At 42.6% G+C, this 21,800-nt stretch overlaps 1 protein-coding gene across 2 annotated transcripts in view; it reads left to right on the top strand.

Moving 5' to 3' along the window:
• The window catches only part of HTT (huntingtin), a 1,416,422-nt gene that overhangs the window by 170,654 nt on the left and 1,223,968 nt on the right, over positions 1–21,800 (top strand). For both annotated transcript variants that reach the window (XM_069203496.1, XM_069203501.1), the window contains 2 exons: positions 5,913–5,993; positions 8,266–8,615. In XM_069203496.1, coding sequence (XP_069059597.1) covers positions 5,913–5,993; positions 8,266–8,615 — 431 coding nt within the window. The remainder of the gene's footprint in view (positions 1–5,912; positions 5,994–8,265; positions 8,616–21,800) is intronic.

Here is a 21,800-nt window from a genome sequence, read left to right as displayed (position 1 = left end):
AGGATGGAGCCTTCCGGCAATCGATTGGCGAGACTATTCAGACCTATTTTGTGTCAATGAGTGAACTGCGTCCTCTCGCGTGGTAGAATGGGAGGCCTTCAAAACGGTGATCAGGGGTTAGTGCATGGCCGGGGTAGTGGGAGTTAAAAGGACCCTTGAGAAAGAAATTGAGGACTTTGAAGGTAGATCAGAACACTAGAACTGGAGAGACCGGGTGCTCCTGAACTATCCCCCTCACTTATAGAGGCCAGGGAAAAGGTTGCGGTAGCAATCGAATGACTAAGATGTTTTGATCATAAAAATTATACAACCTGTATGCATGCGGAGGGAGACAAAGCGGGGGCTCTGGTGTGGCTGTTGACCCCTCCACGACAACACTCACTGGTGATGGAGATTGAGGTCGAAAGGGGGTGCCCGGCTATTCCGCCAAGGGGAGATAAATGTCAGATTTACAGATTATTATTCCTTGCTATATGCTTCTCCGGTGGAGGACTTATCCTACGCTCCGCTAAGAAGCCTGGAAGACCTACAACTTTCACAGTTAGAAGAGGCAGACCGTCCGGTTTTGGTAGAGGATATTTCCCCCCAAGCAACTGCAAAGGCAATGGCTAGGGCCAAGGTGCAGGGGGCGGACAGACTCCCGGTGGAATTTTATAGCACATATAATGATTTACTAGCTTCTCAATTTAGCGCTCTCTTTTCAGAGGTGCTGAAGACAGGAACACTGCCCCCGTCCACAAACAAAGTCATAGTTATACCACTTCTAAAACCTGGGTGCCCAGCTACAGACGTGCGTTCAGACCGCCCATTATCCATGTTGAACATGGGTTACAAAGTATTAAGTAGGATCCTAGCCACGTGCCTTCTACCTTACATGCCCAGGCTGATTCATCCGGATCAGACCGGATTAATTCCTCGTTGTAATACGGCCATCAATATTAGACGCTTAATCTCCGTCCTTCAACATCAGTCCCCAGACTCTCAGAAAGCAGTGATTATATTGGTTGATATAGAGAAAGCCTTTGATAGTCTCAGTTGGGACTAATTATACCAAGTGATGGCACGGATGGGCATAGGGAAGGGATTTATCAAGTGGACTAAATTACTTTACACTAATCCAGTGTCCAGATGGGCCGTAGGATATAAGAGCAATACGTGGTGGGCAGGGGGACCAGACAGGTTTGACCTCTATCACCTCTATTATTTGCCATAGCAATAGAGCCTCTGGTGCAAGCTTCGAGAACGGGTGACTACTTCAGGAGGTTCGGCATCGAGGGTCGAACTCACCGAATCGTGCTGTATGCGGGTGATGTGGTGCTCTTCCTACACGATGCGGACAAAGAATTGACAGATGCGATGGAGCTGCTCAGGAAATTCGGTGACCTCTCAGGACTGCCCATTAGCTGGCAGAAATTCCATATCTTTCCACTACAGAAAGGTGCTCCTCTGGTAGGAAACACACGTGGTCTCCCCCTTTCGTTACCTCAGAGTACAAATATACCACGAGCCAGAGGAATTACTAGAGGGCAGTGTGGGTCGGGCGATTGAGAAATTAAAAGCGGATGCCCTGTTCTAGAAAAAGGTTTCATTGTCGGTGGTGGGGCGGATTGCCCTGAATAAAATGGTGGCCCCGCCCAGATTAACATATTACTTTGCCCCTCTACCACTATTTCTTTCTTGCTCCCTGTTTCTGGAGATTAACTCATAATGATCGGCCTAATCTGGGGAGTGGGCAGATGCAGAGTGGCACCAACTAAACTCCAGCGACACACAGATGATTGGTTTGGCAGCACCTGATGTGGAACTCTATTATTTGATGTGCCAGTTACAGTGGCTTGCACGGGAGATGCTCATATCGACTCCACTTCCAGGAGTATGGCACCAAATGGAGAATTCTGAAAATGACCTGCTACTGCTAAGCCCTAGAGGGCGATACCCTGAGAGCCCACCGGACGTGCACACACTGCGCAAGTGTTGGCTACGCGGTTTATAGCTCACTAGGACCGCCTTGCCTTATGCACTGGAAATGTCCATTACTGGACTCTCCACACTTCCGGGAGGAAGGGATATCAGTACTGGCGGAGTACAATATCTCAACAATAGGGGATCTGTATGGAAATGGGGAGCTCTTGTCTTTTGAAGCCCTTACAGACAATTTCGACCTCCTCCCTGGGTTGTTTCTACTACACAGATCACTGATAACCAACCAACGACTAACCACGGAGCCACCTACACATGCGGGATGTCAGGCCTTATGCACTATTAGTGGGAAAGGGATGGCCGTATCCACTTTGTATAGAGTGCTGAGAAAAGACACATTGCTCCCTCTGGACACTCTGAGGCCAGCATGGGCGAGAGACATTGGGACACCCATAAATGAGAACCAGTGGGCCAGAATTACATCACACATATATCTAGAAATGCTCGCTTCAAACTGATTAGTTTCTATATGTTCCATAGGGCATATCAAACACCCAAAAGGATATAAAAGCACACAGCAGGAGGCAAGCCTCGCACATATGCCATTGGTGTGCCCACAACTTAAGCACTACGGGGAGGGAGTGTTCTAAAGCATTGCAGAGGTGACAGAACGGGGAATTGGCTGTCTCACCACTGGTGGCTCTACTGGGAGAATTACCCCACCCCAATGCCAAAAAAGTAACAAATCAATACATAGACCTAGCATTACTTCTAGCAAAGCGAGAAATCACCTTACATTGGAAGGATCATGGGCCACACCTGGGAAGATGGAGAGACACACTGATAAGATGGGCGAAAGCGAAGGGAAGGACCTTGCATCTGGAGGCAGCGAGGGGCTGCAGCCCAGTAGAGACATCTAGAACCAGGGACAGTTTGATAGACTGCCTCAAAGAGACGGAATCTAACTCACTGAACTCATCCAGAAGATCATTAGGGCTCAACGATGAACAAGATCAAGAACAGAATTAAACTGCAGAGTTCGAAACCTGATTCCACACCATGGTTACGGAAGTCATAATACTTAAAAAATGGGGATGTACTGAATGAGCAGATACGGGTGGGGAGGGAAGCTGTTTGTGTATGTTTTGTCAAAATACCCAAAAAATGTCAAAAATAAAAATTACAAAAAATAATGTGATCACCTCAAGGGGTGGATTAGCCGCTGGACCTAATAGCCCATTGGCTACTTGAATCCACACCCTTAAGTCTTCTAAACCTAGGATTTAGGGGCTCACCTGGCACCAGAACCTTAGATCTACAACAACTTGCAACAAGAGGACCAGAGAAGACCTGCATCAACAATAACAGGGACCTGCATTAACAAAAGGCGTGACACCTTTAACCTGTGACAGCCCCCTGGAACTGCTCGACTGCGGCTCATCCTGGACCAAAGACCGCTTCTTCCAGCAAGAGGGAACCGTTTATGCACCAAAGGCAACAACAGACTCCCTTGGACTAGTGGCACTAGACCCCTGCACACCACAGGTAAAAAATACTCACAGAAACCACCAAGTTACAGCCAGCTATTGTTTTCCACTGGACCCCTGGAAGGGGAGATAACTTCTCCTCCATCTTACCACTGCCAAGGCTTGTTGGTTGGCAGCCCATTCATCACCCCCTTTACTCATAGCTGCAGCTCGAGGGCACACCACAACACCTTCTACCGACGTCACCTATGTCTCCTTTGTTGAGATTTTGCATCAGGTTTCCTTTCCTGCACCATCTCAGTGGTAAAACTAGCAACTGCAGCTCCCGTTCAGCACCCAAGGATAGCCAAGCACACCTTTGCACCCGAGATGCTGGGGCTAGGTGGAGTTGTTCTGCCTTATGAACTCTAGCTCCAGAGCCCCCCAAAGCTTAACCTCTAGTGGTCTCCCACAAACTCGACCTGCAAATGACAGAGTGTCACAAGTACCATTTTCCAACTGCACTGGCTTCTAAGGAGAGCCAGGACACCTCCTCACCTGGGCCCCACGAGCCAAGTAAATTTGGTCTGACTGTCGTATCTTGGTCTTGGGACCCGTACAACCTTAACCTTGAGTGGGTTCCTCTGAGCTCACCCTGCAAGTGAATGAGTGTCACTAGTGACTTTTCCCATTGACCTCAATAGTGAGCTTTGACAGCTTGTAAATGCACTGATTTTATTTCTACTTTAAAATCCATAATTATGGTTATGTGTAACTGATTTGCATTGTTTTGATGTCTAAAATTATATAAAAATCTGCTCTGTTTTTATAAATTGGTGTTGAATTTCTTTCGAGTCATGTCAGTTACTCAACATCTATGTTGGTACTCTGAAATGCTTAACACATGTTCCTCTAGTACAGCCTGAGTGCTCTTTGCCACCATCAGGACTGAACTAAGGAATTATTTTTGTGAATCAAAGAGTCCATCCTTGGGGTATTGTGAGAGTATTACATAGTGAGGCCTAACGAGCATCACTGCATAATACTCTACAGTTATCTCGTAATTGTGGAAGAGACATGGCAGACAGATTGATGGCATTCTTCCATACATCGCTGGAAGAGGTTAATTTAAACCTAAAGAACAAATTTATAGTTTACTTTTAGTGGATGTTTATGGGTGAGGGTGGAGGAGGGAATTTCACTTTTTTAATAAGCTCACGCGGCTGTCCCTGCTTGTCAAGCCTTTTTCCACAGTGCTTCCTTATGTTTGCCCTTGTTGCCTCACTGTACCTTGCTGCAGTGATCTTGAGATGGGCACTTCAAAGGTTGTAGGAACCACAGTACATAGACTTGTTAGGGCGAAGTTATGGAAGTTCCAGTCCTCCCGTTCTGTAAAGCAGTAGGTTCTTTTCAAGCGCTTTGTCGGTCCAGCCTGCAAAAGTTCAGTTTTCCCAGTCAGGTTCTGAAGTTGCAAGAACAACAACATGGATATTGGATTTATCTGAATGTAGTTTCATATTCCCTGACACTACCTGACATTCTACTGCCACTTGCTTTTCCCCTTGACATTCCCAAAGCATGTGGCATGTATGTTTGCACTTTATTTCTACCGTTGCAAGTTATTACTCTTACTTCATGCCCACATCATATACTCAAGTGGGGTTATGTTTTTTGTTGTTTTAATCCTATTATTTTAATATCAGATTTTTGTATTAAAAATGCTTTCACCTATATTATTTTCACTTTTTTTCTTTTCATCTTAAGAGGCTTGCATACCCTTCTTTACACATTCAGGGCTTGATAAATTTCCCAACGTAATCAAAATTGTGAAATTCAACCAGAGTGGCAATAACTTGCAGGGTTTATGCATTTGTCTGTGTTTTTTTCGTCATATCACCCGCGAGCAGTCTTAGAGAGATTCTGCATTGTGGACCTCAAAAGGGCACGGACGAGTTATGTTTCAGGCACCAAATATTTGGATTGTTTATCTTGTGGTAAATTAGGCAGAGATCACTGAAGCAGACTCTACCGGTGGTAATTCTACCTCTCAAAAGGCTAGAGGGAATTTATTTTGAAAAATGCAGCATTTTTTGGTTTAGTTAAGTTGTTTATCATCCCTAACCTATTCTATCTCGTGATCATTTGCCTGTTTTGATGATTACTGGTGCAGTATGCCTCTCAGTAGACGAGTGGAAGGAAATTAGGCCAAAAAGTTACCTTTGGTTTCTAAGTGGGGTACTAACTTTTGCCATAAATGTATCAGCTGCCATCATCCACCTAAGGTTATGTAGTTTTCTTAGTGTACATTAATCAGTTCACTGTGTTTTTCTGAATGGAAATAACTAGATTTACATGATTTAAATAACCTTGTACGCGTTTAGGTTTTGATCTAGGAGAAGCAGTTGCACTTTGGAAGAAAAATTGTAATCCTATGTGAGGTCAAAAATGTATTAACAAATCTGAAAGTTATTTACAAGCAGATTATGTTTTGCAATCCTGAAAGGAAGATATGTGCTACATTTTCAGGAAAGGTGCTTTTGGGAGAAGAGGAAGGTTTAGAAGATGATTCTGAATCAAAGTCTGAGGTTGGAACTGCAAATTTTGTTGGTAAGTAGAAGTTTTTACCCTCTTAAATTAATAATATTATTATTATTATTATTTCACTAATCATCAAATTTTATTAGTATTTTACTTATAACGTGTGACCCATTGAATTGTATTTGGGAATGTTTCAGGTCCTATTTACAATGCTATTGTATTTATAGTTTTTATATGAAAATATAATAAATTGAAACACTCCTGTGATTTAAAGAGCCCTAAATGAGGTGTAGGATCTATTTAAGTTTTGATGTTTCCCCTGCTCTCCACAGGTGGATTCGAAAATATTGAGGCACTCATTTAAGGTTTGGTAGTGTGGAAGTCCCATTACTAATTGGAAGGGCAACTTCCATGCCAAGCCTATGGTTTCCCTGACTCATTTAGTTGGAAGCCACTATCTTTCTGATTGGAGAGAATCAGGTAGTGTGACTGTCATAAACCTCTTTAGAACTGCCTATCCATGACAGGGATCACAGTGAAACAGACCTGCCCTACTATGGACAGAGCTTTCATCGATTATATTCCCTGCGCAAGACTGCCTAGTAGGGGAAGCCCTCTCTGAACATCCCGATTTTCTCTTATTTTGCAAAGAGAAACCCCCGCTTTTTTGGATGCTCTTTCTGCAGAACAAAAAGCCTACCGAGTAGGCCACCATTATATGGATACCCTCCTGGTATTTTTCGTTTGAACCAAATAGACTTCACATATGCTCTCGGTTGTGAGGCATATTGTGTCTCATCATGAGCATAGTGGGTCTTGGAGCCCGCTGATTGCTTACCATTGTTTGGCTTTCCTTGTTATTCTCATTTAGCTGTTTCTTATTTTTGTCCCAGCGTCGTAGCCTTCTGTTTGTCCCATCCATTGAGCATTGTCTCTTAGCCATGTGTTTGTTTGCCTGATGTCTGTGCTCGATCCTTTGTGCTTCTCCCTCCCTGTTGCGCTTGCCTATCTGCTTCTCTGTGTTGCAGCCACCCGTCTGACCTTGCCGTGTTGCTTCCATTTCTCCCTGCACTCTCGCAGGTTACTCCTGTATCTCCTGCCCTCCTCTGTTGTTTGTGTCCCCCACCCCACCTGTGTTTCTTCCATCTGTCCAACTCCCCTGTGTTCTTTCGCGTCTGCCACCCTCCCTTCATGTGCTGCTTTCATGTCTACCACCCTCTTTCCCTGTGTTTCTTCCATGTCTCCCACCCTCCCTCCCTGTGTTTCTTCTGTATATGTGTTTCTTCTGTGTCCTCCTCCCTCCCTCCCTGTGTTTCTTCTGTGTCTCCCTCCCTGTGTTTCTTCTGTGTCTATCCCACCCTCCCTCTCTATTTCTTCCATGTCTCCCGCCTTCCTCTGTGCTGCTTCCTTGCCCCCTGCCACCCCACCCACTTGCTTCTGACCCCCTATTGCTTTGACCCAGTTAACTCTACTCCCTGACCCGCTATGAAAAATTAATTACCAAAAACACTTTTGCACATTTTTTGTTTTTAGTTACTGTTGTAACTCAGATCAATAACTTAAAACCAAAAAAGAAAAAAGTGGCAACATCATCCCTTAGGCATGCCCAGAGGTGATGCATGCACTTAAAATTCATTCGGCCGTCTGTGTAAAAGGTTTTGGTTTTTTTTGTTTCGCTTTAGCCAGACTACATGACATCAAGGATTCTCTGCAGCATGTCTAAAACCCATTGGGGAAAGCCAATAGGTCAAAAAGGTGAGACACACTGACTTTGACCGTGCTTGTTGCTGATAATGCTCCTATCACATCAGGTCCACATTTCCCAACAGCTATCACTGCCAACACATCAGGAATCCCTGATTTTGATTGGTGGCCCTCTGTTGTGTTGGTAGCCCTTTCTACCTCCTGCTGGGGTCTAAATGTTCCCATGAAACTTATGGTTTAGAGTCTGCTATACATGCCTCCTTTTACCAGTTCTGTTTGTGCTTTTCTCATCTTATCTTTCTTTTTTTGTGCCTTTTTGAGCCCATAGAGCATTCCTCTTTTCTCCCTCAGGAAGGCACATTTAACTATCCTCTGGGAAGTCTCTTCCCATACTTTTCTTACATTTTGATAAATGTATTCCTTCTTTTCTTGTCAGTCTATCTGTCGGTCAGATCTGCCTAGCCAGATTTGGCCAAGAAAACAGTAGTGACTAGTGTTTCAGCATGACTTTTCAATACATAATTGGTAAATTCATACATCTATGTTCCTTTGGCTTTGAAGACCAGCACATTTTAAATTAATGGAAACATTTTTGCTTTAAATTTTAAATAGTGTCATTTTCTTTTTCTCCTCGCAGCTTCAATTAAAAGTGATATTGCAAGTGATGTGGCACCTTCTTCTGGTGCTCCTGCTGGTTCAGGAGCAGCACTGGAGTCAACAGCACCTGACATAATCACTGAGCAGCCACGCTCACAACACACGTTGCAGTCAGAGTCTGTAGACTTGAACAGTAGTGATCTGACCAGCATGGCCACAGAAGGAGATGAGGCTGAAATGCTCAGTCGAAGCTCCAGCCAAATCAGCACAGTTCAGTCCGACCCAACAAATGAAGGCACCACTCAGGCATCATCACCCATTAGTGATAGCTCGCAGATGACAACGGAAGGTCCTGATTCTGCTGTGACGCCATCAGACAGTTCTGAAATTGTAAGTGTGCAGCGGGAAAAGGGGGGATCCCAGTCTTCTACTGAGGGGCCCGACATATCTCAAAGCTCGTCCATGGAAGACGCATCTACGTTTTCATCATCTGCTTTCTCCTCCTCAGATAATAGCAGCAAAAAGGTCAGCCACCCTTACGTTTTATTAAGAGCTTGACCTCATTATATCAATTCCCTTTGGGATCTTGCGTACAAATGGGGTTGGTGTTAGTACCTGCTTTTATCCCTTATAATTATTAATTTACACCATATGCAAGTATGCTATCAAATGTTTGAACAGTGGAAGTACTGTGCCATAACCTCTTTAAATGAGACTAAAAACAAAACGAATTCCTAATTCACAATTTGAAATCTTTTATTTGACGAAAACAAGATTTCACTAGATTATTAGTGCATACACACATATATATATTTTTGTATTTGTTTTATTTCAAGTTGGCAAACTACATACAATCTACATACAATCTAGAGTATGTTTAGACATTTTCAGGGGTCTTGTAAACATGCAAACATTAGAATGTTTGGACATCTGTGGGTCTTGTAAACATCCAATCTTGAGTATGGTTAGATGTCTTCTGGAGTCTTGTAGAAAAGTATAAGCTTCGAGCATAGGGCAACCTGTAGAAAACATGTTAAAGTGCGTAAATAAACATGTTAAACAGCAACAACCAATTAATACTAATCGCAAGGGCCTTTTCTTGTCATGTATTTGTAGTAACAGGTGTCATATCATGAAGGTGTGATGTGCTTTAACATTGTAGATTAACATATATCATTGATGTTTGCATAAAAATAATGTAAGCCAATTTTTTTTACTGAAGACTACTTTCTTATTACACATTTTGAACAAATAGTTGGTCCAGAGGAATGCCTAAATGTTTTAGGCTCACAATCTTAAAGGCCTATTGCAAAAATCTGACTTTTTGAATGTGTAATTGAGAATTAGTATCCAGTGTTTTTTAAGCTCCAATGTGTTTTTGTTGTTTTGTAAATTATATCTTTCAGCTATTCCTAGAAAGAAATTGTCTGCTTAGAATTTTATAGTTAACACAGTTTTCAGTTGTGTTTATGCCCAGTTGTAAAATACTTGCAGCTAACCTTTAAAGAACATTTTTATTTGGAAGCACTTTTAAGGATATCCATTTTGGATTTTCACCCATAATGAATGCCAATGTTTGTAGACATATTTGACAAAGTAGGGAGCATTAGCAAACTCTGTCAGCTATAGAAGTTTAAATTTTCATAGTGTGCACTCTGTGTTTTGCCTTTTCTGTTTTTATCACAGCGCTTCTTGCATCCCTGTTCAATGCTTAGCTAATCTTGGAATTTTATTTCTTGAAAAATCTTTGTGTACTATTATTGTCATTTTATCTTTTGTAAGCACGATAGGAGTCGGACTTTGCAAGGACTTGTGTAAATGAAGTAATGGAAGTCAATGGAAGAAAATCCCACAGTGCACAGCACCAAGACATGCCCTTACTATTTTCACCTTCTGAAGTTATGCATTTACACACACACCTGTCCCATTTTCATCCACTCACTCACTCGCACATTTTTTTTTCTCATGGTCAGTCACACTGCATATGGCCTTTTAAATAAGCTATGCTAGCTGTTCGCTTTATGTGGTAGGAATTGTGCTGCAATACATATAGTTCTATTACATTAGCATCACCTGCAGTCTTTTGGGAGGGAACAGTCAAAGCACTAGAAACTATGACTGACAGGAGGTACACTTGGCTATTTTGCATTGCCATCTCATCTCTTATTCCCTCCTGCACACTACTCCTATTTGCACCAATGTTATTCTGACATCCTTTGGATTCCTTTCAGTACCACAGGATCTTATGCCAGCTCCCTGATACTGACACTGAATCACTTCTCCATCTAGCCTTGACTTCATAATGTCTTTGTCTTATGATGTTACTCTACAAAGATGTCAAAGATTACAATATCACTGGGAATGGGGTGAAAGTTCTGACACTTTTATTGTTAAGGGTTTCTGTGTAGGTTCTGGATGCATGATCATTTTCTTTAATAGCCACTTACCATATTAATCTTAAACCTAACTGTTTATAAAAAACATAAATTAGGGAGCCACCCTTCCCTCTTAGGTCATCTTAGATAATTTACTCCCTCCCCTGTAACTGAGGAGCTTCTAGGCACCCCAGGGAAGATAATGCCAGGTTTAAATCATGATTGGAATGATACTCAATCACTGAGCGTACTTGATGGCTACTCTAAGGATTTGGATGGTTCGTGATTTCAAAGGCCATTACTTTTGGAACATATCTGGGTCCTGAGTAGAGTCTGAAGAACCCCTCTCCAAAAAGACAAGATTTACCATATGGAGCACAACATGAATGCATAACTCGAGATAGAAAAGATCTGTGGTGTGCGGGGTCCTCCTTATTGTTGCCTGAATTTAGAGCTACAGAGTAAATCTGCTGTATTCAGGTTTTCCTATGTGGTATTTCTTTATCCCAGCATCATGAGGTTAGAACACAATAGCTTAAGAGGATACCTAGTGCAATACAATTTCCTCATGAAAGGTTTTACAATTGTAATCTTTCCTTTTTGCAGATAAGCAAGAAATTGTCATTCAGACTTGGAAGGTCATAAAGTATAAAGATACACAGTAGTTATATTACTGATATTTATTGTTGCATCACTTCAGTCTTGATTATTATGGAGTTCTTATTTATGCCTTTAAGCATTGTGGAGCGACAACAGCCAACATGTGTTTTGCCCCTTATGGCTGGAGCACCTGGGATGTTCTCTTCATATTGTTGGGCAGCTGTCAAGGCATGTTCTTCCTGGGTCACATTCTGAACTCCATGTAGAGAAAACTGGGGGTCAAGTTAGTTGAAATCTGAAGATTGGTCTGGTTACTTGACGTTCAGAGTCACAGGGTAGGGGGCCATTTTCTTGTCTGTTCTTCAGAATATCCTATCTGCATCCGATAGGAAGCTAGAGTTCCCCAGCAATATTAAGCCTTGAGAAAAGTTTAGTTTTTATTTTAAAAAACAAAAGGTTTGACATTATTTGTGCTGCGTGTAAGGATTTGTTTTTGAAAGATTAACACATACATATTGAATAAGGATTATTATATCCACTGCAATGAAACCACATTCTTTCACTTCCAGAAATTGGTGTAACGTTTACTATAAATGCTTTTAAAAAAATCAGAGCACTCAGGTTATTTACAAACATTTATACTGTGCTTCAAAGTTTAGTTGTACATTCATGCCTCAAACATACTACCTTGATTCTTGCATTGTTTTTTCATTGCTTAGTGCCTTTGGCCAATGACAAGATTTTCGAAGTTGCTTCATTTTTTTTGTTTCATTTTATGTAGTTGGTAAAACTCTCACAATTTTAAAGTCATAATTCTATTCCGCATACCTACTGTAAAAGAAACAAGATTGGTTGAAATGCATTTTTTCATAAACAGATTTGTAATAGTCTTGTTTTTGTAGTCTAATGTTAAGTCATTTTTATCTTTGATGTTTCTTTGTAATAACGCTTCAAAATAGCATTTATTCTTTAAGGTATTATTAAATGTATGTATTGCACATATATCACCTGAAAACAGGTTGTAATACCCTCATAACCTTTCTCTCTTTTAATTGAATTAAGGCCATGAGAAAAACAGTTGCAAGATTTGTGTTACCTATTCCATCTTTCTATGCTACTTTGAACTCTCCTGATTTCCTTCTTAACTTCACATCATGTTCATTTTTATTTCCTCTAGTATGGGATCTTTAGTTGAGTACACTTTTTAAACTCTGTTTCTACGCTCATTGTAGCAAATCAGCATTTTCTTCATGGCCACACCAGATGTTTTGCCTTTTTCTGGGCCTATTTTTGCTACCATTAGAACTCCATGTACGTTATCACTACTTAACAGTAGAAAAGTGCCCGTACCTCCCCTCTAAAACTTGTTTTATATATCGGAAGTCTTTATTTGGCCTATTTAACTTGACTGATTGTCTGATTTCTAAAGTGCAAAAACTGAAGTGTCCCGGCGCTGGATTATAAAGACTTAAAACGTGAGACTGAGAATAGGAACAAGCCTTCTTTTGCGCTCGAGTTTGAAAAAAAGCCTTGTGGAGAGTAAATGAAGAGGGAAGTTTTCAGCTGGTTATAAAAATGAGTTGTTCACTCTGAACTCCTAAAGTCCGGAGGTAAGCTATTCCATGCTCTGGTTGTGATGAGTGCAAGAAAAAAAAACCTCCTCAGTCATGATTTTCTGAAAGTGAACACTATCACTAGACTTGATAACTGTGGTCTAAGACAGCGGGAAGATGCATACATGCAAATAGTGACTCCATATATGAGGTATAGTCGTCACTGTAAATGTTCTTGTGTTGAAGACACAGTGCCTTGAACAGACATCTCTTATGCACTAGCCAGTGATGTTTCTTGAGTTCATCGGTTATAGAGGCATCTTTCTTCTGTCCCGGGACTAGTCTTGACGCAGTATTTTGTAAAACCTGCCTTTTTATGTGTAACACATTTTTTTGCACCTATCATAGGGAGTTGAAATAGTCCATTCTTGGAAGCACCAACACTTGAACGAGATTCTGTCTTATAGATCTAGAGATCAACAGAAAATATCTTCTTGTGATAGCAACTAGGAAAAAACGTTCAGACAAAGACTATTGAGTTGTTTGACAAAAGATACACTAGAATCAATGAAAACTCCAAAATTACTTGCATGTGGAACTGGTGATTTTGCTGTCCCCGTTCTTTTGACCACCAATAAAGTGCCTGCATATTCTTGGGACCAAAGATGATTTTTTTTTTCTTTTTTCCATTAAACACAAGGGAATTTATGTTCCTTCATTTGGATATTTTATGTAAGCATTGTTACAAGTTTGCAGACATCTCATTTGGATTTTTGGATTAATACGTTGAGTATCATCTGCGTAGGTGTGAAAAGAGGTCCTGAAGGACTCCATTGGACTGGCCAAAGGAGGCATATACAAGTTAATGATTGTTGGGCTTAAAACTGAGCCTTGAAGGACCCAGGTTACAGTAGGCTTGGGAGCATATCTGTTTCTTCCCAGGGCCACAGTCTGTGTTTGGCCATGTATGAAAGACTTGAACCAACACAAGACTGTTCCAGAAATCCCTATTGCTTCCAGATGTTGGAGTCAAATGGAGCGAGAGGTGGTATCAAAAGCAGCAAAAAGACTAGAAGCATCATTGCTTCTAGCCCGTTTTCATCAAGGGTACTCCTTATTTCTTCAGTTGCTGGAACCGGATGGTCTCACTTGAGAGACCTTTGCAAAAACATGGCTGTATACATCATTTTTGTACAGTGTTTCCTTCCAAGTGGTTGGTTAACTCTTTTTGTACTACAGTCTCTGTCATCTTGCTAAAGAATTGCAAAATGGAAATAGGCCAAAAATTAGCTGCAACTTCATGATGCACAGACAGTACCTTAAGCAAAGGGGACACAGTGGCTGCTTTCCAATTCCGAGGCAGTAATCCAGAGGAGAGGAGTTGCATGTTTGTATAATTTACAGTAACACTGTTGGACTATACAAATATTAGTAGGTGAAGAAGAAAGAATGTCACCTAACCTTTTTTGAGCTACAGGTTCTGAGATTAATGTAAATGTGGACCATATCAGTAAAATACATATACTTATTTATTGTTAATTAAGCTTGCAATTACCCAACAGGTGCCCTGGCGCTAAGCCAGACATATGTATTGCCTGCCCTACCAATCATAGATACCTTTATGAAATTTTAACAGGTCAGGTTTGAGATGAAAATGAATAGGCAATTTGTGCCAGACTTGAGCCTTGTCACTGAATAAGCCTTGCCTCTAGGCCAGTTCTGAGAGCTTTTGGTATAATAAGAATCCCAGCCATTGTGGCATAAGAATACCTGCCAATGTGGAGCATATCTGACATGTAAGAGCAGTGAATTGCAGGATAAATAATTTTATGAGCCATGGAGAGGGCTTTAAACCTACATCTCATCTTAATAGGCAGCCAGTGAAACTTTCTAATGAGGGAGAAACCCTAGCAACTTTTCTTTTCCCATAGATCTATCTGGATGCATTAGATACTCTGATAACCCAAAATATATTCCAATCTACTGAGTACCAGTTTTGCACCAGCAACTGCCTGGATTCATGAGAGATGAACTAAGTTATCTTCTTAAGATGCCTCAGAAAAAAAAAGTAAACATCAATTTATTGACATGTAACTCAAAGGAAACTCTGCTATCAAAAAGTGTTGAGCTGATGAGGTTGGTGATGGGCATTTGCCCAAAGAGTTTGGCCACCACATATGGGACCAGATGGAAGAAGTCCCAAAAATCAGGACTTCCGTTTTATCCTAATTTAGGCAAACCAAGCTGTTGTTCATCCAGTTTGCCACCTTCATCGTAGAGCTGTTAAATTGTTCTTGAAATAATGACAAATAACCTTCCATCTGGATAATTCCTTGGGTGTCATTTGCTTACTCATAAAATTGTAATCCACACGTTACAAAAAGATTTGCAGGAGGAGCCACATAAATATTGAAAAGTGTAAGGCTGAGGGCAGACACCACATTCGATATCCTTAAAGTCAGAGCGGAAGGAAGCCATCTTCACAGCCTGCCATCTATGCTTAAGGAACAATTTCAACCAAGCCAGTGGTTAATCCCTCAGCCCAATAGCGCTAAGTCTTTCAAATAAAATAGTATGGAAGACCATGCCGTACAGAGCCAACAGGTCAAGAAGTATTAATGCAGCCGGGTTACCTGTGTCCACCATCATTCGACTATCTAAACTACGAAACTATTATAGCACCCTTTAACTATGAGATGCTTATGACTAGAACCTGGGTCTTATCCTGAAAGAAATAGGAAAGATCACATAACGTTTGTGATGGCTTTGGGGGGGTGGGGGGGTCTGTAAATGTAAATAGTTTCAAAAGAGTGTTTGGCAGACGTTTTCAAAATCAGTGCTAAAATGTCTGCTCCTTTCACTTTTGAAATCTGGTACTGAGAAACTTCTGAACCTTTAAAAAAAAAATGCAAGCTACTTCTCCTCCTATGTTCTATCCAAATGTTAATGCAATATCCTGATAAAGTTGCAAGGACTATTTTTGTAGTGGAGTCATTTCTTAACCATGTCTCTGCAAAGAACAAAGATTCAGATAAAACTGAATTTTTTACCAGTTAAAGGTTATGACAATTTCTCTGTCAGTTGACGCACTGCACTCCGGTGGAATATTTGGTTGAACTTGAAGTTCAGGAATCTCCTGGAACAGTGTGTGACGGTCAGAATTGGGTATGGAACAAGGGGGAAGGGAAATAGATATCCTGGAATCCAGTGCTCTTATCTTCCAAAATGGAAACTGGTAGGATTCCTTCCTCTAGGCCCAGTCCAGGTGCAAAGGGACTCAGGTGGGCTTGCCTTTGACATGCCTGATACACGTTGCTGCTCTGCAGATGTACTGTGTCCTTGCTTTAATTACCACTCTCAGTTATGGGAACTAGATCGTGCCGGCGACACAGAGCACGCTGGAGTCTGCCCTAAGATGGCGGCTTTTCTTAGAAAAGATTTCTCCCAAGTTTGGGTAAAAAAAGAGTCTCTGAATTGACATGGAGGAGAGGCAACTCTAGGGCAGGTACAAGGTAAGATATAATTTACAAAAAAGCAGCCCAATCAAAGAGAAATGTCATCAGTTTTCAATAAGTCCCTAAACGTCCATTGTCATTGGTGCCTGAAGTGCACCTATGGCATGGAAAGTTAAATGTCACATGTGGGTTGCGTTCTTTACACCACCCACATATAGGACAAAAGTATGTCTGCCAGTAGGACTATTTTGTTGTTGGTGAGTTGCAGTTTAAATGCAATACAGCAACCCATGAAAGGGAAAAACTACTTTGATGTGTAGGAAAAGCCTGTTTTTAAACAATGTATTTTTGTTCGCACATCACTGAAATATATTTATTTTGTTACTAGATGGTGTGCACATCACCAAATACACTTAATTTGTTGCCAAATGGTGCACGCATCACCGAATGCGCTTAGGAAATGCACTTTAAATCATGTGGGTGTGTGCATCACAAAAATGCTCAATTCTCAAATTGTACGCCTTCAATATGATGAAATGCAGGTGTGCACATCACCAAAATGCACTTTATCACTGAAAGTCCTCTCCCAAAATAGCCATTTGACATGAGTGATACAGAAATATTCCTCCAATATGGCCATGTAGTGTGGGCGCGCTTCTCTACTGTGATGACATGCGCTCCGCTCGCAGGCGTCATAAACATCATATGCCTTCTTTGCAGGTATGCTGATCTCACATTTCAATAATGCTGCTTCAGCTGCACGAGCACCGTTCACGAACCGATACACGGTACAACACCACTGTCGCGCAAAGCTTTATCCAAAAGCGCCTTCAATTGCGGTAAAAAAATATTGAAGATTATTTTTCACTCACGACAGCGGACATTGTTCACTTACCACACCAGACATCGTTTGTAGTTGCATGCAACCTCCAATATGCTTTTGATGCTTTAAACGCTTTGAAAATGCCTGCGATAACTGTGGATCTGGCTTGCTCCCAATCTCAGAGTTGGGTGGTGATCCTCATGAATCCTGAGTTGCCAACTTTGTAGAGATGGCGCTGGCCATATAAGCTGTTAACTGGTACATTTATTAGAAAGCATGCCATCCACACATAACATCTATTCACACTGCTGTCCCATCTCCAACTGTCCACCCACGTTCTACACCACCCTTAGTATTCTAATATTCCATATTCCATTGCCTAAGCACTAGACTACCACAGTTACCACCATTCAGATGCTAGAGTACAAGGGCTCGAACAGCAGTTCTGAACTCACTTTCTGGAAGAAACGGTTTTACTCTCTTTATAGGAGAGAGCTGGTACCAGGCCGTCTTTGGTTTTTGGCAGGGTGTTCCATGAGGGGGAGGTTGGTGTCCAGGGTGAATCCAAGTGAATAAGTGAATTGGCATTCAGTGATTGGGATTCAAAGGCATCAACGTTCATGTCACTGAGCCACATTTGTATTGTTCCTTGTTTGTTAGTCCTGACAAAGAAAAGGAATGTTATTTTGGTTGGAATGAAATTCAGGTAGGGCTTGGACATCCACACCTGGATAATGCACAGGTAGTGTTTTCACGCATTGGGTGTCTGAAGGAGAGGAAACTCTAAGTAGATAGCTGTTGGGGTTAGTGTGCTTTCACAGTGAAATAAAAGGCAACATTGATTCTACTGTGTAGCACTTGCTAAATGTTTCTCTAAGAAAGCTTTGATATGATTAAAAGCTTGGAGCCTGATGTACAATGTTTGAGATACCAAAAGCGCTTTTTGTGTTGTACTAACCCCCTTCCAGATTCAGAAAACGTTTTCTGAACTGCAAAATGGATTTAGAGATCCATACAATGTTTTGAAAGGTTTGTGTCAGTGGTGTTTCTTTCAAATTGTGAGTCGATAAGGGATGTATCAGTTGTTTATGACCTTAATTCTGTTTGCAAACCATTGATCTGTTACTGACTAACACAATGGGGTGGTAGGTGGTTCACACAGGAGAAAAGGTTCTTTTTGAACCCCTTCCCATTTGTGAATTGGTGAGGCAGCTCCAGTAGGAGTATGCAGTCGTCCATGGGATTGCTGCTGGCCCTCACGAACATTTTTCAAAACAAGAACATGTTTTTCTTTGTAAAGCATGTCAGGTTCCTTTTAGAACATTTTACATTATTATAGATAATAATGACATGGATGGTGGTCTACTGTCCCTTGCAGGCCACTATCCCAGCGACTGTAAACTGTCTCAGGAGTTCACAAATTGCACCCTGTCTAATTGATATGAATTAATCTGATCACTCTGTGACCCCTCCGAACTGGTATTTTGTTAACAGACTTACTTGTACATAGGTCAGTTCTCAAAATCAGATTGCATTCACAAAACGTTAGTGTACAATTTGAGACCACTCTTTGCGAATATTATCTTTGTACCTCAGGCACTTAATTTCCTATCTCTGCTTAGGAAACAGATACAAAGTTGCTTCAAATTAATTTTTTGCTTGTTTTGCTTTTTTAAAATATAAATTCATGGTGAAATCAGATCTTTGATAACTAATGTAGAAAAGTAAGCTTATAAAATATACTTAAGCCTGCCTGAATCATACCTGGCTGAAAACAAGTTCTGCCACTTATCCTGTCGAGCTGGAATAGACATCCTTGGCTGGGAGAGGTAATGACCCTGTGTAGGAAGTTGGCTCTGTATATACTATTTCAAAGTAAGAAATAGTGGGCACAGAGTCCAAGGGTTCCCCTTAGAGGTAAGATAGTGGCAAAAGTAGATAATTCTAATGCTCTATTTTGTGGTAGTGTGGTCGAGCAGAAGGCTTATCAGAGGGTAGTGTTAAGCATTTGTTGTACACACACAGGCAATAAATGAGGAACACACACTCAAAGACTTACTCCAGGCCAATAGGTTTTTATATTGAAAAATATATTTTCTTAGTTTATTTTAAGAACCCCAGGTTCCAGATTTACAGTAAACACTTTAAATGTAAGGTACTTCACTTAGAAACTTTAGGGACTTTGAATGAAAACAATATCATGTACAGTCTTTGTAAAAATGGCAAAAAGCTATTTTCAAAGTGGACACAGTGCAAAAATCAACAGTTCCTGGGGGAGGTAAGTAAAGGTTAGTTTTGAAGGTAAGTAAAACACTTACAAGTCTCAGGTTTGGGGCATAGGCAGCCCACCGTTGGGGGTTCAAGGCAACCCCAAAGTTACCACACCAGCAGCTCAGGGCCAGTCAGGTGCAGAGGTCAAAGAGGTGCCCAAAACACCTAGGCGCCTATGGGGAACAGGGGTGCTCCGGTTCCAGTCTGCCAGCAGGTAAGTACCTGCGTCCTCGGGGGCAGACCAGGGGGGTTTTGTAGAGCACGGGGGGGGACAAGAAAGGCACACAAAGTACACCCTCAACGGCACAGGGGCGGCCGGGTGCAGTGAGCAAAGCAGGTGTTGGGTTTTAGATTGAAAACAATGGAGGGACCTGGGGGTCACTCTAGCTTTGCAGGCAGGCACAGGGGGGGGGGCTTCTCGGGACAGCCACCACCTGGGCTAAGCAGAGGGTCGCCTGGGGGCTGCGGGTGCAGTGTTGGTTCCAGGCGTTGGGTCCCTTGTTACAGGCAGTCGCGGTCAGGGGGAGCCTCTGGATTCTTTCTGCAGGTGTCGCTGTGGGGGGTCAGGGGGGTCGTCTCTGGTTACTCACGGGCTCCCCGGCCCCGGGGAGTCCTCCCTGAGGTGTTGGTTTTCTGCAGGTCGAGCCGGGGGCGTCGGGTGCAGAGTGTGAAGTCTCACGCTTCCGGCAGGAAACGTGAAGTCTTTGGAAGTTGCTTCTTTGTTGCAACGAAGTTGCAGATTTTGAACAGGGCTGCTGTTCACTGGAGTTTCTAGGTCCTTTATTCCAGGCCAGTCCTCTGAGGCTTCAGAGGTCGCTGGTCCCTGTCGGATGCGTCGCTGGTTGCAGGTTTTCGAAGTTGGAGACAGGCCGGTAGGGATGGGGCCGAAGGAGTTGTCGTCTTCTTCCTTCTCTGCAGGCTTGTAGGTCAGCAGTCCTTCTTGTTTCTTCAGTTTGCAGGAATCTAGTTTCCTAGGTTCTGGGGTGCCCCTAAATACTGAATATAGGGGTGTGTTTAGGTCGGGGAGGGCAGTAGCCAATGCTACTGTCCTTGAGGGTGGCTACACCCTCTTTGTGCCTCCTCCATGTGGGGAGGGGGGCACATCCCTAATCCTATTGGGGCAATCCTCCCAAAATCAAGATGGAGGATTTCTAAAGGCAGGGATCACCTCAGCTCAGGGCATCTTAGGGGCTGTCCTGACTGGTGAGTGACGACTCCTTGTTTTTCTCATTATCTCCCCTGGACTTGCTGCCAAACGTGGGGGCTGTGTCCAGGGGGCGGGCATCTCCACTAGCTGGAGTGCCCTGTGGCATTGTAACACGAAGCTTGAGCCTTTGAGGCTCACTGCTAGGTGTCACAGTTCCGCGGGGGGAGGTGTTAAAGCCTGCACTGGGTGGAGATGCTTGTTTCTTGCCTCCGAGAGCACAAAGGCTCTCACCCCAGGGTGTCAGAAACTCGTCTCTCAGCAGCAGGCTGGCACAGACCAGTCAGGGGACAACTCTAAGATGCCCTCTGTGTGCATTTTTTATTAAACTCAACACTGGCTTCAGTGTGGGTTTATTATTCTGAGAAGTTTGATACCAAACTTCCCAGTATTCAGTGTAGCCATTATGTAGCTGTGGAGTTCGTTTTTGACAAACTCCCAGACCATATACTTAATATGGCCACACTGTACTTACAATGTCAAAGAATAGACTTAGACACTGTAGGGGCATATTGCTCAGGCAGCTATGCCCTCACCTGTGGTATAGTGCACCCTGCCTTTGGGCTGTAAGGCCTGCTAGAGGGGTGCCTTACCTATGCCACAGGCAGTATTTTGTGGGCATGGCATCCTGAGGGGGATGCCATGTCGACTATGCCTTTTTCTCCCCACCAACACACACAATCTACAATGGCCGTGTGTATGTGTTAGGTGAGGGGTCCCCTAGGGTGGCACAACATATGCTGTAGCCCTTAGGGACTTTCCCTGGTCACAGGGCCCTTGGTACCACTGGTACCTTTTACAAGGGACTTATCTGTGTGCCAGGGGTGTGCCAATTGTGGAAACAATGGTACATTTTAGGTGAAAGAATACTGGTGCTGGGGCCATGTTAGCAGGGTCCCAGCACACTTCTCAGTCAAGTCAGCATCAGTATCAGGCAAAAAGTGGGGGGTTACTGCAACAGGGAGCCATTTTATTACACCCCGTGTTAGAGACAATGGCTTGCCTCTCATCCCAAGAAGGGCTGATATGCTATCAAGTGGTTGACATCTTCTTTTCCCTTTCTAGTGACAAAAAAACGCTGGAGCTTTCATCCTAAAGGTTGCAGCCTACCACTGAAGACTGGACCATGCAGAAAACCTAGCTGGGGAGAGACTTGGTACCTAAGCGGTTGCCTAGAGGAAACCAGGAGAAACTTTCCCAGAACTTTGAGGCTTAGTATTTGTTTGACCTTGAGAAGAGTAAGACAAGGTTCTAAGGTGTGCCAAAGGGGATTGCACCTACGACTTGCAAGACA

Source organism: Pleurodeles waltl, chromosome 1_2, assembly GCF_031143425.1.
Source record: "Pleurodeles waltl isolate 20211129_DDA chromosome 1_2, aPleWal1.hap1.20221129, whole genome shotgun sequence".
NCBI lineage: Eukaryota > Metazoa > Chordata > Amphibia > Caudata > Salamandridae > Pleurodeles > Pleurodeles waltl.
Note: the sequence above shows the minus strand (reverse complement) of the source record. Positions and strands in the feature narration are given on the sequence as shown.